Source organism: Megalobrama amblycephala, linkage group LG17 (genome assembly GCF_018812025.1).
Source record: "Megalobrama amblycephala isolate DHTTF-2021 linkage group LG17, ASM1881202v1, whole genome shotgun sequence".
Taxonomy (NCBI): Eukaryota; Metazoa; Chordata; class Actinopteri; order Cypriniformes; family Xenocyprididae; genus Megalobrama; species Megalobrama amblycephala.
This window is the reverse complement of record NC_063060.1, coordinates 42,780,059-42,797,934: the sequence shown is the minus strand read 5'-3', so window position 1 is coordinate 42,797,934 and position 17,876 is coordinate 42,780,059. Positions and strand designations below refer to the sequence as shown.

The 17,876-nt window shown below is 37.1% G+C and overlaps 1 protein-coding gene across 1 annotated transcript in view; it reads right to left on the bottom strand.

Moving 5' to 3' along the window:
• Positions 1–17,876, bottom strand: part of clstn2a (calsyntenin 2a) — a 288,222-nt gene that overhangs the window by 85,907 nt on the left and 184,439 nt on the right. Inside the window, exons 3-5 of the mRNA XM_048162822.1 lie at positions 15,035–15,230; positions 9,532–9,740; positions 476–625 (exon numbers count right to left, since the gene is read on the bottom strand). Coding sequence (XP_048018779.1) covers positions 476–625; positions 9,532–9,740; positions 15,035–15,230 — 555 coding nt within the window. The remainder of the gene's footprint in view (positions 1–475; positions 626–9,531; positions 9,741–15,034; positions 15,231–17,876) is intronic.

Genomic DNA, 17,876 nt, shown 5'->3' with positions numbered 1-17,876 from the left:
TCCTTTCTTACATTTAAACATATAGATGCAATTAATTGACTTCCATAAGACCTTCAGCATATTGAAAACTATTACTGAAGAGCATCTGAGATTTTTGCAACAACAGACAAAGACTTTACTTAGATGTTGCCTTGAAAGATAGACAGAAAGTCAACAATACCTAGAGAAAGCTATTCGCTAGAATTCCCATTCATCTCAATGGTAGTTAGTCCAACTGCCACATGAGAGTTTGAAAGCTTTTCTTTCTTTCTTTCTTTCTTTCTTTCTTTCTTTCTTTCTTTCTTTTTTTAATATCTTTTTAAGCCACTCGAGTCATAAGCAGTGATGTCAAAGTCAACATCTACAATACAATTACGAAATATTAGCTGTTCGTAAAAAAATTGATCATGATACACAGCTAATTTGAATGGCGTAAGGAATAGGGCAACAGCAAAAGTTAAGGTAACATAGTGTTCGGTTAGTAGTATGGACTGACCTTGCCAGCCAGGCTTGCACACTGGTTTGACATCAATGTGAACCGGAACGCTCTCCATCGCCCTCTTCTGGCCACAATCGTAAGCAGTCACCATTATTTTGTAGTGCTGCTGTTTGTCATAACTCAGTCGCTCCGTGTTCCTGATGTTGCCTGGAGAAAAAAAATAAAACGAAAGAGAGAAAAAACAAGCCCATGATATGTGAGACAAATTGCTAAATAAAAGTGGACACTAAGCTGAACATGAAAAGTATAACTTAAAAGAGTAATTTGTAATTGTTGCAGCTGCCAGAGATACTACTACAACATATGCATTTTAAACAATAATTAAGCTCCCATATAATGGCTCTGGCCAAATGTTTTCAATCACAAAAGTAATTTCAACAGAGTAAGTGTCCCTGTTTCAGCAATTATGGATTATATCTGCAAGACTGTTTCCAGTACTGCTAATTACAATAAAGACAATTACATCTAATCTCCATATTTTACATTTCACAAGTCTTTGTAATGGTTTATTATCTGCATTCATGGCAAGTAAAAAAATGTAAGTGGGACTTGTGTTTAATAAAATTACAAATGTTGACTTCATACTTTGAATATATATTTACTCTGAACACAGAGCTCAAAAGTAAGCCCTTCTATTCATCTATGGAGAAAACAAATGGATTTGCATTTCTGGTGTCATTCAAAATTGTATCCCCATTCTTAACAAAGCCATTCTAACTTTTTATGGGTACTCTATCCGGTGCATGGTTAGAAATAACTAATAAAATATTTACAATGTACACTACCATTCAAATGTTTGGGTTCAGTAAGATTTTTTTTTTAATGTTTTAAGTATCTTATTCTCACCAAAACTGAATTTATTTGATTAAAAAATACAGTAAAACAGTAATGTTGTTAAATATTATTGCAATTTAAAAATATTGCCTCAAGCAGCAATTGACATGGCTAAGCTCAAAAAAGGCATGATAAGTCATGCAAACATGGCTGGAAGCATCAGACCAACTGCAACAATGAGTAATAAAAGACATTTTTAGATACATTTAGGCAAAACGACTGAAAAATTATAAACACAATCACCAGTAACATGTTTTAATTGCTTATCACTCTTGACCATTACTTGGCGCTGTTAAAGAACGGTTTGGTCAATCAAAAATCTTTTAATAACTTTTTGCCGGCATGGTCTAAAGATGTCGATTTTGGTGAAAATCAGACCAACGAGTTCGAAAAAGTATTTCGAAGATTTACAACAAAATTACAAAACAATTTCGACCACATATAGCATAGCTGGTATTGTTGTTCTCGGTATGACTCTATCAAGACTAATCTCTTTAAAATAGGCAAAATTAATCAAAAAAGCTACAAAGATTTTTTTAAATTTCATTATAATGTTTGTCCTTCAGGGCATGGTCCCACTATATACATCATATAATCTATCACTATATAATCTTCTGGATCAACATGCACATTGCACAATTACTATATCCTAATTATTGTTAACGTAATTCATTTTTCCAGGAGCTCATTGCTTCTACGTTCAGTTAAACTGCTAACAGTGACTGTAAACTAATTGCCTAAATTATTACATTATTTGCTAACTGCATTCTTTAAATTGTAATGTTGACATGCATTCTCTGTAAAGCTGCTTTGAAATGATATGTATCGTGAAAAGCGCTATACAAATTAATGTGAATTGAATTGTATAGAATTATATACAGTAATACACTAATGCATTTGTAAAATACAGCATTTTACAACAAAATTCAAAATTGGCCAATACCCAAAATGGCTGATATGGGGAAACAGAGTATTATTCGACTTGCTGCACTAAATCAAAAGAGACAAGTTTTATTAATTTTGGAGAAACCATTCAGAAGTTATAAGCAAAAATATCCATTTTCATATCTCCAGACCAGTAGGTGGCATTGTGCCGAAACGCTGCAAGTTGCCTCAGGTCATGCTTGTGATGACATACCAGCCTCGCATCCATTTTGATGTAATCTTCGTCAAATTCGTTCGCTTGTTTTTTTTTGAGAGCGGTTTGGTGAAAATCGCCGTTATGGAAACTCACATAATACCATATCACCACAGTATTAAAACCATATAATACTTTTTTCAGGTTTCTTTAATAAATACAAAATTCAAAAGAACAGCATTTATTAAAAAATAAATAAATAAATAAATAAATATTTTGTTACATTATAAATGTCTTCACTGTCACTTTATCAGTTGCATTCCTGCTGAATAAAAGTATTAATTTCTTTTTTTTTTATTATTATACTGTCCACAAACGTTTGAAGGATAATGTATTTATTCTTAATCAAATCAAATATTAATGTTTTTAAAATGTATAATATCACATAATTTTACTGAAGATAAAGATGCTCAAATGAACCATTTCTTTGTGTCATTAATTACCAAGCTAATAGTGCTAACTGGTTAAGAAAAGCTCTTGATCAGCTTGAAATCTTTCAATTAACACATTTCATTTTAAATGAGGCATTGAGCAAGAGAGACATGCTCAAACTACAGCGTTTCTGTACAGCAAACAACGAACCATATACTGGAAACTGGTTCTGCTTCCACTAGTGAGATGCACTTTCATTCCATCAAGACATATGAAATATAATCAATCATTACTAACCCGGACCTCTGTACAGAATCAATGTACAGATCTGACATTGTTGTATGAGTCATTCTTTATCAGCTAAGAGCTAAAGGTACATTTTGACTTTCCAACCTCTGGAGGGAAGCCAGACCATGCTCTGAAAGCTTTTATTAGTGATGAGTATGCTTCCTGGTTAACAGCTCAAGATGTGCCAGCAAACCACAGATTGCACACTTGCAGAGCTCCAGGTTAAAGAACCGTAATGACACGGATCCTCTACCTGTCATTTGAGTAATGAGTGCTTTTTGTCACAGGACTGATGTGTATAATTTGGCATTTAGCTCCCACAGTTGCTATAGGAAGCTGCGAGGTTGCTGTTTGGCGTAAGGCGACGAGTCCGAATGCACTCCATGGTGACAGAGTTCAGATGAAGCTGAACTAGCAGCTAGTGATTTGATGCTCTCGCACGTCCGTGGGCCTGTGGTTATTTTTACCTGCTGGCTGCATTTCAATGAGACCAGCCGTGCTGTCAAGGAGACAGCAATGAGGAATAGAGGTCAGTCGCTCTGGGCTCCCAGACCAAGTCTGCACCGATCCTCAGAGCCACAAAGCTAAAGTGTGTCTTGAAACCCCTCAAAGCTTTACTTTAACAAACAGGTATGTGGGAGGAAGCAGGAGGGGTGTGTATGTGTGTGTTTGTTTGTGTGTGTGTGTAAGAGAGAGAGAGCCAGTTCAGTTGATAGAGCTGATTACAGCAGCTAATGTCAGGTGGCATGATTAAGAGCAGGGGAGTTTTAAAGGGAACAGTTCTCCTCCAGTGGGTTATCAATGAGCCTCTTTCTGTGCTGCGCAGATAAAAACAAGAGTATGACAACAGAAAACAAGACAAAGAGGGCGAGCAAGCGTGTGGGATCCTCAACTTGTCTACATTTTTGCAAGTGCAGTTCAAGCCATCATGCATCTTTTTTGAGGAGGCACCATTGGCTGTCCTGACTCACTTGGTGGAGAAAGCGGGCAGAAAATTGGCATTCAATGATTGTTAGTTTCAAGTGCCATATTTTAATATATTACTGATATTGTTATTGAATTATTATGTGTGCTGGCTAAATGAGTCGCAATTATGATATTCTCACATTCTCTATTAAAAAACCTTCAAAATGATGTATGATTTGTTGGAATCCAACAAAAAATGACTGAGCTGCACCTGCTTGAAGTCGATAGTCAATTTTGAGAAAAATCGAGTTAAAGTTTTCTGAAGGTTCCAAAACAAAATCACCTTGCAATCATACCTTAAAATAAATAATATCACCTAATTTGGCACAATGCAAGTCAAAGCCCATATCTATTGGAAAAAAATATATATTTTACAATTGTTTGATTAACATTAATGAAACAGACAGCCTATATATTAAGACCTACTGTACCAAACGGATCTAATATGTTACACTTCAGGGGCCTCATTTATAAAACTTTGTGTAGATTTCATCCTAAAAGTGTATGTACGCGCAAAAACTAAATTCTGCATACGCACAAAAAAAAATCAGATTTATAAAACCATGCGTAGGGGAGAGTGGGGTGATTTATGCCAGGGGGGGAAGTAGTTCTACCCATTGTTTCTGGAAAACCATAGAAGAAATTGGTCATGTGACCACATAATTTTGAAAAGCCATCCATTTTACTCATCCTCCAAAGAAGAGAGACACATGGCATGAGAGGAAAGCACATTTTAGCTAAAAAAACTGTTTTTTCCCTTTCAAAGTAAAATTTCTATGATCAAGGTTTTTTTATTGTAGTGTCTGAACAATTATAGATAAGTTTGAAAACATTTCACACATGTTTTAGTGCTTTAGCAGGCTACACAATGAGTCTATACAGTTAGCATGATGTTAGCTCTTAACTGCTGGATCATGCTAGTTTTTCAAACTTGTGGGTCCGGGGTGATTTGTGCCAAAGGCCCTGGGTTAAGTTGTGCCAGTGGCACAACTCATCCCCACGTATGATTATTTTCAACATATTATTAATTTGTATTTGTACATTGTACTCTTACATTTTAGCAGTTAAACTACGTGACATTCTTGATTTTAGACCAAAATCCATCATGCCACGCACTTATAAAACGCACTTTCTGAAGATGAAAAGCATGAAATGGTCCAATATTGTGCAAAAGGCATGAAAACAACTAATATTGTGTGAAAACTGAATGGAGATTATCGAATTATCATAAGATTTGTGAGTGATTTAGAGCACAGCAGAACTCGGTCAGATAAAGGCTTATTAATGAAAGTTCCTGTCAAAAAAAATTAATTGTATTAAAAAGGCAGCTATAAAAAAAAGCCAGTGTTTAGCAGCAAACAGGTATTTTCATCTTCAGAAAGATCTTTCTTCCTCCCTTACTTTGAGTAAAAACCGGCACAACTCACCCCACTTTCCCCTATGCCAGAACCTGCGCACAAATCCTTTTATAAATCCTAGTCAGCGGAAGATTGTGCGTACGTGCATCTCCACCCTGTCTCCTCCCCGAAATCACCATATATGGAGCTTACGACGCCTAGCATAACCTCGTCTGCATATCATTTCCATGCATATTCCCATCCACGTGACACCATGGTTAACACCGTCAAAGGTACAAGACATTGGAAAATATTAGATATGGACTATAAATGCCATTTGTGCAATACATTACACTGATAAAAATCATCCTATATCCTCTTTATGTTGTAGAATAAATATATCAAATTATCCATAAAAACTAAATTGTATAAAATACTTCAGATAAAGGTTTTAGAATAGAGTTTATTCATTCATTTCCACAGGCCAAATAGTATTTTAATAGTTTTCAACAATTTGAATCAAATTTATGCAGTTTTGCTGATGGTGAACATATCTTTTAAAAGTGTGTGTAACAGTATGTTGGATACGTGCATCTCTTAAAGTGACAGCAGCCTAATAAACCTGCTGCTTTGTCCTCAACGTTAATCTAACAACAAAGAAAATCACTTACTGCTCTTGCCCTGCTGGAGCAGCTCTAAATATTCCCTCTGCTATTAAATTAAAGATAAAATATGACAGAGCAATAATATAAAAAGTGAAAGGAACGGCAGCTCTTACAATACATTTTAACAGGCATAATTAGGCATGAAAATAACTTAAGGAAATATCTATTTGCTAAGACATCTAATTTGTTTCATATTCTTTTGGTTTCTCTGCCCAATATTTTCAAAAATTAAAAATGCAATGAAAATACAGGTATCAGTACTCTGTATCGGTATCAGACTCTTTCTGGAAAAAAGTGGTGTCAGTGCATCCCTAATACACATTTTGTTGAATGAAAAAGCAGCATAAAAGGAAGGACTCAGTATACTGACCTTCTTCTGTGAAACATCAACAAAAAAAGATTAGTATTAATCTTTTCTCAGTGCTTTTTGTCCATACAATGAAAGTCAATGTTGTTTTAAATCCCACTGACTTTCATTGTACGAACAAAAACAGATGAAACATTCTTTAAAATATCTTCTTTTGTGTTCCACAGGAAAAAAAAAAAAAAAAAGTTCTGTGGGTAGATGACAGAATTTTCAGTTAAAAGCAAATAATATGCTGAATGTACAATTAAATTGGACTGATTTAGACAATTTAGACAAGTCAATTCTGCCACAATGTTTCACACTTTTCTTTATCTACAATAAATCACCCACCATAATTATCATAGACACTTTTTTATGAAAGTTGCATTCAAAGTCTGAGGGGGCGTTTGCCTCAGTCTGAATAGGCATGACACTTCTGATTGAAATTTTAAGCTTGTGCCTCAGCATGTGTTTCAATTTCTGTTCTTACAGAATAAAAGCATAAAGAACAAAGAAGACTCATTTAATGGCCTCCAGCATTTTAGTGCTGCTGATGGTATAAATTAAATCTAACCCCCAATATCCCTTTTCTTTTACACCTATTTCTTTATTTCTCTCTTTTTCTGTTTTTTTTTTTCTCTTTCTCTTGCTATTCATATTCATATCCATTCAAAAGTGAGTATAAAATAAACGTCTGTGCCTCTTTGTGTCACGTTTCATTCACACCATCTCTATGTTGAAAACAATTTAGGAATATTTTCTGCTGATAGCTCTTGGGTGCGCAAAAACAATAGAGGGTTTTGAAATCTCACAAAAGATCTTTAGTGAATTCTCTCAAGTTTCATGATGTTTCATATCACCACCAACAACCTCCATCCCTTCTACCTAACATCATTAGTGCACTATTGTATACTCAAGCTATTAATCTTTCTCTCTGTACATCTCCCTTCTTTCTCCTGATCTCATTTTCTTCCATTCTCTCCCCGCTCTTCCTCCTCCTCTCTCTGGACCGGAGAACACAGTGCCAGTGGGCCTGTTGTATTTAATAACTCTCTCTGCCCTCTGATCCACAGTAAATAATGGAGCCAAAAGCCCTCAGAACAAAAAAAAAGCCTCGCCTGGCACTAACCAAGCCCCGTCAATGCCAGTCGCACTACAGACGCTGGCAGGGCCCAAGGCGGCAGGAGGAAGTGAATGAGACAGACTTGAGCCCATGAAAGAGAGCGCAGCTCTTTGCGACAGCTGACACCCCACCAGAAACATGAGAAGGAAGCAGACAGCCACAGCAGAGAGACAGGTGTCTGATCTGCAGCGGTGTGGCTATGTGATCCGTGGGCTAACGTCACTCCTGCGCCTTAGAGACGTTTCTGATGTGCCCAGAAGTGTCAAAGATTGGAGCTCTGACGGTCCAGCTGGGCAATGAGCCGTTTAATTCACTCATGCATTCAAAGATAACCAAATAAGACATCGATTCTGCACCCGTGAAAGACAAATACAGAAAATGAAAGCTAAAACAAATCAAATTCAATCATCCTCACCTAGGAGAGGAATCACAGGTGAAGTACGTGAGGTGAGACAATGATTTGAATGTCTTTATCACTTTTATACTCTAGGTGTAATGGAAAAAATAGTGAGAAAGACAGGTAGAAAAAAAGACAGCCCAGCCACAACAGACCCGGGGTGCAAATTACTTTTGGAATTGTACTTAGTCACTCAAGTAATATTTTTGGAATTTGTGAAAACGTGTATTCTTCCTCAATAGCATTCTAAAGAAACAAAAATGAACAAACATACTTTTTACTTCTTAGTCTTTACTTTGAAGGTAAAAAAAAAAGTTAAATTATATACTGTATATTCTTAGAGCTAAAATTTGGTTTAATTATTAAAATAGAGCAATAATGTTATAACCACTGTTGATGATGGGCACACTTGAGAATGCAAAAATCTGAGATTTTAATAAGTCTTTTTTACATGTTTTTTTCTACACCAGTGAAAAAGCTGCCAGATCAGTATAACCAGAGAAAAAACCTCTGAAATCAAATCTAAATATCTTGTGAAGTACTGCTTATCAAATAAATTTATATTATTTAAAGTGTTTTTTTTAATATGTGAACTTATTAAAAGTAGAAAATTAAAAAGTTATTAAAATTAAAGGGTAGTCAAATATAAATTAATTAACATTTTTAGGACAGACTAGCATTCAAAAGTATGATTTTTTTAAATGTTTTTGAAAGAAGTCTCTTATGCTCACCAAGGCTGCATTTCGTTGATCAAAAATACTGTATATATTGTCAAATATTATTCAAATTTAAAATAACTGTTTTCTATTTGAATAGAATGTAAAATGTAATTTATTCCTGTGATCAAAGCTGAATTTTCAGCATCATTACTCCAGTCATCAGTGTCACATGATCCTCATATGAGGATTTGGAGCTCAATAAACACGTATTATTATTATAAATATTGAAAACTTAATTATTTTTGTGCTTAACATTTTTGTGCAAACTAATACATTTTTCAGCATTCTTAAGTATTGCTTAGTGCTTTTGAAATAGAACGTTCAAAAGAACAGTCTTTATTTGATTTTTTACTGTCACTTTTGATCGATTTAATTCATCCTTGGTGAAAAGAAGTATTAAGTCCTTTAAAAAAAATGGCATCAGTTAAATTCTACCAAAATATTTAGTGAGGTTTGAGTTTTATTCAATATCTTAGAAAGGTTTATTTAAAGGGATAGTGCATCCAAAAATGAAAATTCTGTCATCATTTAGTCATCTTCAAGTATGAGTTTCTTTCTTCTGTTAAATACAAAAGAAGATAATACATTTTTCCTACTATGGAAGTCAATGGCTACCGTCAACCTCTCTGGTTACCAACATTCTTTAAAATATCTTCTTTTGTGTTCAACAGCAGAAACTCATGTAGGTTTGAAACAACTTGAGGGTGAGGTAAGTGATGACATTTTTTTATTTTTATTTTTTTTTTTCATTTTTGGGTGAACTATCCCTTTAAGTGCAATTAAACGTGGACACAGTATGCATACTTTACAGTATGATTTCAGTGTACCATTTACACTCCTTTCACAAACGTCCTTATCCAAGACTTACCATTTCGATCAATAGCAAAAGGTGTCTCCTGTGTAACAATCTCATAGTTGCAGATTTGGCTGTACTGTGGAGAGCAGTCCTGATCCCAGGCCTCCACCTGTAGGATGCTGTCATAGATCTTGCCCTCGGTTACAGTGGCACGATACAACGGCTCCCTGAACACTGGGGAAAACTCATTTACATCATCCACCTGGATATGAACCACCGCCCTGCAACAGAACCATAGGGAGGGACAGAGAATAACCAATCAGGGTCAGGAACAGAAGAGATGTTAATTTTATAGAGCAAGGTGCAAATAGACCTGAGACACACTGACATAACACCTCTGAACTGTGCAAGAGAACTGTGAATAACATTACATGTTAGAGAAATGAATAAAGACAGAGAGAAATTAATCTCTGAGCACTGTCCAGAGACCACACGGATTGTAAATATTTACATTGAAGAAAAAATATTAGTGCTTCACATGGAGAAAAAAAAAAAAAAAAAAAAAATCTGAATCATGTCATGAAATTACCAAAAGAAAAAATGAGGAAATAATGTAAGCATCCTTAAAGGGGACCTACAATGCCCCTTTCACAAGATTTAATATAAATCTCTGGTTTCCCCAGAATGTGTCTGTGAAGTTTCAGCTCAAAATCCCCCACAGATCATTTATTATAGCTTGTCAAATTTGCCCCTATTTGGGTGTGAGCAAAAACATGCCGTTTTTGTGTGTGTCCCTTTAAATGCAAATGAGCTGCTGCTCCCGCCCCCTTTCCAGAAGAGGGCGGAGCTTTAACAGCTCAACAACAACAAAGCTGGAGAATCTCACGCAGCCAAAATGAGGATTGTCAGTAACGGTGTTCAGCCTTACATTGTTCAAACCGGAGTCGACACTGATGGAGAGACTCAGGAAGAAGTTACAACTTTTAGACGTTTCTGAATGGTTAGTGGATAAATTTATGTAGTTGCTGTGGAGTTGATTCAACTTGTCGACTAGCATGTGCCGTCATGTTCATCTTTTGTGCAAATCCAGTGTTGAATTGACCCTCGTTTGTGAAGCAGTCCGGCGTAAAATGACGGCATGACAACAACACTCTACTACAACAACTCTTCCTCTTCTCTAAAGCAGCCCAACATGGCCTCGCCCCCTTTGTTGCATGTTCTCCGGGGCGGGGTTTATGTAAATTTTAGGGTTTGTGATGTCACTAACCCAGGAAGAAGCTTGTTGTAGTCCCTCCCAGCCGTTTGTTGTAGTCCTTAAACAGTGAATTCTTTAAAAGAAAATATCTCCCTTTGCATTGAACTTTGAGCGTCGTAACTTTGCAGATGTTGTTTATGCTCAAACAGCAACATTACACATTAACTAAAGTTGAACAAGTTAAATCTAATACACATCAAATCGAACAAAAAGACTAATATAAAATGAACATGACCCTACTTTCCCTAACCAAATCATTTGTATGATAACCAGCCTGAAAAAAAAGGGCTGAGAGAAAGTTGCACTGCAGTACACAGAGCTCACATAAAATCTTAAAGAAGTCCAGCTCAGTGTCTGTTCAGTCAAACCAGCTGTGACCTTCTTTGACAGAAACATAAATCCACATGTTGTTGTACATCTTCCTAAATGGAGACATTAAGTTAATGGGACCTGCATTTAGATTATCCCGCTGAGATCCTGTAATCTGCGATCGCTCTTGCGAGCACACGTTCCCACACAGCCCTCCATACTGAGGTGTCAAGAGACATTCATCAGAACGACCCAAACTGTGAAATCAAAAGCACTTCTTCATCTCTCTCTCACAGCAGTAGGTGCCTGAAGCACGGCTCTCTCCTGCACTTCATCAGAGCTGTGTTCCAGCTGCAGTGAGTTGCTATTGTAAGAGAGATTGTTGTGCACGTACGGAGCTTCCGGCAACTTTGTAAACATCTTGATGGGTCATCAATGCAGGGCCAGCCAGGGCTGGGTGTGTAGCAAAGTGTGCAAGTGTGTGTGTGTGTGTGTGTGCCTATAGCTAACTTATTTCCTGAAGTGCCGCCAGGGACAGATAGAGAAAAAAGAAAAGGGAAGGAAAGAGCGAGAGAAGGCTACACTAAACTTCACTCTGATTTAAGATTTAAGGTGATGAGTACAAACTTTAAAGACTCTTTCACACCAAGGACGATAACTATAACGTTTTAATAATCATTCTAATTCTATAGTGTAGTGCAGTCAACCACACAGCTATAACAGTAACGACAACATCATTGAAATCACGTTCAGAACGATTTTTTTTGTTTCCCAGCTGATGAACAAGAAACAAAAACGGACAGCTTGTGCTAATAATAAATAAAACATTACTGTCCATTGGTGTGGACACTATATAGTTAGCGTTCTTACTGTAAATGGGCCTTAAAACTCTCAATTGTTCTAGAACTGACTTTACTGGCTGATTTAATAATAAAAATAATAAAATAGACCCGCATAAACAACATAATTAATGAGCTCATAACAATAATTTAACTGATTGTGCTAGCGTTAATCTAAGATAAAGTGTTTGTTGTCTCACTTCAATCAGTCAGCAGAAGTCCAACACTTCAGCTAGAAACAGTGGGTTCATCAGCTTAAAAGCAGCAATTTAATTCCTTTTAATGAAATAGGGAAGGAAACAGCAGTCTACCAATTGTTTTACATAAAACTGTATAAAAAGATTGTTTCATAACATACTACAAGCTAAAGGTAGATGATACCGTCTGAATACAACAAACTCACACAGAGACGACTGACAAATGAAAACAGTTTTTTCTCAGTAACCATTTACAAAGTTGGAAAGTGAATGATTCTATTCCAGCCTTAAAGGCATAATATGTAATTTTTCGCCACTGAATGTCACTAATTCAAAACAAAGGCGTAGCTTTTGAAGCCTTGATTTCGTGGAATCATGGGAGGTGTTGTCTTCTTGTCTACAGCCGGTGAAAAAGAGTCCGACGGGACTTGGGCAGAAATCATATTAATGGATGAGCTAATGTATTAAAGATTTATTAACATTACTGTAGTATGAAGCAGCGTGTTGGAGCGGAGCGAGGCCGCTGGAGCGACTGATAATGAAAGACGAGCGCGACACACTTCTCGAGAGCAGTGGAGCTTTCATTATGCCACAGATGCTGCTTCCGCTCATATTAGATACATTTGTGTGTTGAAAATTATGTTATAATGTTACTCTGTGTGTTTGCTTGAGGGCTGCTATGAGACACTTGTTGCACACTACAGTAAGCTAGATCGATATTAGGCATGGTAAAACATGGTACTCACAGTAAATCAAGAAAACGAGATTCAAACAATAAGACTTACTGTGTTGAGCTATATAACAGTGATTTAGTTTTCTGTCGATGAATGTATCCAAATAGTTGCTCACCGGTCTAATAAAACACATAATATATTAAAGCATCTTTGGTGTTTCCATCGTTTCTACAAAATAAAATGGGAAATCGAGGGTAACGGGGTATGGCGTCATTGATAGACGACATACAAACATGGTCCGTGTCCTGGTTAAAATTGCTTATTTCTCTGGATTTAAACATTCTTGGAAACATTTTGGATAATGTAAGAACACAAGTCAACAAAATATTTAACACTGTTCTAGTGATTTTTCGATATTTTAATCTAAAAATCTTACATATTGTGCCTTTTATAGTAATTTTACACTACTGAAATAAAGGAATTTTACTTGTTTAGTTTAGGGTTGTCAAAAGTACAGACTTCGGTACCAAAATTTAAAAAATGTGGGGCCAGTTGTTCAAAAGTAATCTGATCGGATTCCGGCTTTCGGATTGGATCAAATCTTGAAAATGGGTTGTTCAAAAGGAAAAAAATTATTCTGAAATCAGATTATATCACAAAATCCAATCCTAGTTTTAATCTGGATCAAACCTTCAGTTTGTGTTGTTCAAAACTTGTCAGTAGGATTTGGATAACTTTGATCCAAAAAAACAGGATTATCCTGATCCCAACAGGGGGTAGGATTTCAAGGTGGATTCCAGGAGGAAAATGTAGTAAAACTTTAAAACTGGTCAAAACTGGTCAAAACTGCTCCGTAGAGCACTGGTAATCCAGATTTGGTAATCTGGAAAAGTGTGTATCTGGATCATGGTGATCCAATCCAATTTTTCTTTGAAAAACCAGCACAAAAGTAAGATGGATTACCTGATCCTGGATAGCAAAACATGGGATTTCCAAATCCAGATCATTCTGATCCAGATTAAACTTTTTGAACAACTGGCCCGTGATGATACCATCATTTCCCTCTAGCATTTTGAGCGCTGTTGAGCGGATTCTTAAACACCTCTGATTGGCCACTGTGTTCATGCACTCAACAGATATGTCTGTGATTGGCTACAATGATCAACGCTTCAAAATGTTGTAAATAGACATCTGTGACGCTCTTCACCAAGCGCTTACACAGATCTGGGATCCACTGATAGACGCCTGCTTTCAAATGCTCCTGTGTGTATCTGTGTAAGTGTTCAGTGAAGAGCATCAAAGATGTAAAAATAAAGCCCATTATGAACAGTGATGCTGTCTACACTGGATGCGGTGCAGTGTGAGGCAACATGACAGCAAATTCCCGACAGTAAACTGATGCTGCGTTCTATTTCTGAAGAGCTCAAGCTACTTTTGACACTAAGAACAAATGGATTTGCAATGGTTGCTCTGTCATGTGACATATCTAGTGTAGACAGTCGCGTCTGGTGTAGATACAATGTCAGACTGTTCATAAACATTCACAACAAGTTTTTTTGTTGTTTTGACATGGTACCATGGTAATACATGGTTTTTGGACACTAACATAATGGTAATATGGTGGTGGGGCTCTATGAAGTACCTTAGACTATGTTAATACTAAAAACAACTCAAAAGGAAATAGATAATGGTTTAGGCTGTCAGCACAGCAGTTGGTTTCCTCATGGCTCTTCTGCCTCAGAAGCTTTCACAAATGCGGTAAAGCTTCATTCTGTTTTTAACTTTGATAACGAGACAATGAATTAAACATGCATGATTTGCACAGCAGGACACCAGTCCCTTAACTCACACACAGTCCATATCACAGAGACGATCGCTCTTCTCACTTGTGGACTACAGCTATACAGCTAGTATTTTGTAGCTTTTATCCAAAATGACTCATAGTACTTAAACTTAAACCAAACGTTTCCAGGTGACATACCACATCAAAAGTAAAACAATAATTATGGTCTACATAATGCCTCAAATGTCTTTCTGATTTGACGTCTTTTTCACCAGTCTTGAGTCACTGATTTGCTAAATGAAATTCATTAGACTCCTACTTTTAGATAATTAATTTTAATGATCTGACTATTATCTTGCTAAGAACATTTACACATAGATGCACAACTGTGAGGTACGTTAGTAAAGTTAAGTGAGAAAACACTTTCTTAATCGTTTACCGGTCCACCAGTGGACTAAAGCTCGAGACAGTCGAACTAGACTATGCCACAGCGGATCAGCCAAAGTGTCTCTACTCACTTGTGACTCTTTTTCCAGTTGGCTCCACTCGGGCTGGCTCCACAGTCGTAGGCCTGGATGATGAAGGTGTACTCCTTCTGCTGCTCGCAGTCTATGGGGCCCCGGGCCCTCAGCACCCCTTCTCCCGATGTCCTGTTCAACACCTCGGCCTCAAACGGGGCCTCCTGCCCATGAATCTTAAAAGCACAGATCTCTCCTGGAAGAAACAACAAGACACGGGAGGCAGAATGAACAAGTGAATGACTTTCTTTTTCCACCTGCATCTCAACAAGCTATCATTGCTATAACTTCCACCCAGCAGGCCGGGCCCCCAACCCCGCAACAGTAATATAAAGGACACGGTGTGCTTTTAAAACTGAATCTGTTCGTGCTGCGAGAGGAAGAATAACTGTCTGCTCTTGTAATTGCCTCATTGCAGAGATGGGATCACATCGTGCAAGAAAACACAGTGCTCAAGTACAGGGTTTTGAATGTGGTAATGACTGTGTGTACCGACAGCCTCCTCCTCGTTCTCAAGCGGCCCGTCCCACTGGAGATAATATTGTTACAATGAAATATGTATTCACTATAGTCAGAGTATTATTGCAACAAAATGTATTTTTAACAAGCTGTACTAAATACGAGCAATCATTTTTTTTTCATATCATATACAGTGGGTACGGAAAGTATTCAGACCCCCTTAAATTTTTCACTCTTTGTTATATTGCAGCCATTTGCTAAAATCATTTAAGTTCATTTTTTTTCCTCATTAATGTACACACAGCACCCCATATTGACAGAAAAACACAGAATTGTTGACATTTTTGCAGATTTCTTAAAAAAGAAAAACTGAAATATCTCATGGTCCTAAGTATTCAGACCCTTTGCTGTGACACTCATATATTTAACTCAGGTGCTGTCCATTTCTTCTGATCATCCTTGAGATGGTTCTACACCTTCATTTGAGTCCAGCTGTGTTTGATTATACTGATTGGACTTGATTAGGAAAGCCACACACCTGTCTATATAAGACCTTACAGCTCACAGTGCATGTCAGAGCAAATGAGAATCATGAGGTCAAAGGAACTGTCTGAAGATGTAAAATACACTTACATTTTTATTATTTTCTTAACTAAGATAATATGAAAATAAAATAAAATAAAATAAAATAAAATAAAATAAAATAAACACCATGGTACATGAAGTTCATGACCATGGTATGATACCACCACTGTACCATGGTGCCGTTACTTATTTTACTTATTTATAAGGAATGGTTGTCTATAAGTAGACATACTAATTAAGAGCAATCAATTTCTTTCCAATTTGCTATTCATAATATATATTTACACTGTAATTAAAAACAAAACTTCACTGTATCATGGTGATTGTCTATAGTTTATTTTATGGTAACACTATGGTATTTTTCATATGGTTTGCTAAACCTAATCCACATTATAATTGGAACATTTGCTGAAGTTTTAGGATGTCTATGTAACTGATTATGTCATGACTAATGCGAGGGCTGAATATTGACATTAACTTGTGTCTTTCATTTCCCAGGTGACAGCGTTCACTTCGCTTTAAGTTTTGCTGTAGCCTTGGAAACAGTTTCTTCTAGAGACTGCATTGTAGTCACCCACAGTGCAGTTCTGTCCACACAATCACAGATAATGTTGACACACAATCTAGCGACACCACAATAACCCTGAGACCACAAGAAAGGACATTGTCTTGCCACTGTATCTGTTCACGGGTCCTTTCTCGGCAGCACTTCTATCCGGCCATACCGGCTCTCTTAGGGATTTGGAAAATGACCACAAAAAAACTCTGACCCTGAGACAGCTGATATCACTTAAACCCCGGCAGGTCTCTGGAGCAAACAAGGACGTGTCGTTACGCTGTGCGCTCAAGCCTGCTGCTGCGGACAGATAAGCCTAACTTTCTCTTTCCATTCCATTCTCTCTCAATTTCTTTTTTCTTCTTCTTTTTAAGCAGATCTGATTCTCCGCTCGGAAATCTCCCTCCTCCCTCGGTGCTGAAATAACAATTTACCCTCCGCAGTCCCTTTTCCTGCAGAGACTTGGCGTTTATATCTACCCTTTCTATTAGCCCCACAATGCTTTATCCAAATTAAACGTGTAGCACAATGGAACAGGAGGGTGGCCGAAATAAAACAGATACGCACACCGGAGTTCTGCGATCCTGCACTCATTTCTGAGAATTGTAACAAGAATGGGAAAGAACATTATATAAGAATGACAATGTTCACAATGCATATTCACAAAAAAATAAAAACCATTCCCTGGTTAAAGAAAAAAATATAAAATTCCACTTAGCACTTGGGAGTCACGGGTAAACCCATTTTCCGCTCCTGTCTGCTGTTGCAAATGCATTTTCCAGATTCAATTGAAGAAAGGGCAAAAGGGTCAAACCATACAGCGCAGGAAGCGCAGAAAACGTGGATGTATATGTACAGCGTAATGATGGAGGGAAACCGTGAGCTAATTTCCATCATGTCTCCAAATGACAGCATGAAAACGGCAGAGGTCTGCAATCATGTGGAGAGCTCCGCCGAGCCTAAACTCTTTGGACTTTCTCTTTGAAAGTGTTGAAGGAAGTATTAAATCGGGCCGACAGATGTGCCATGTTTTTAATACCACCTCACATCAGCTCTGGGAGTGTAAAGAAGGGAGTTCTGGGTAAGCCAATTTGAGACTAATGAATGAAATCATCCATGTAATATTTGTACTGCTTACTGCAGAAATTCATTTGTAGTAGGGTGGTTTACAAGGAGCATGAGCGGTAAACTCCAGAGATCTGGATGACCTCCATCTCGTAAACCAATTCATTTTCCTGTTTC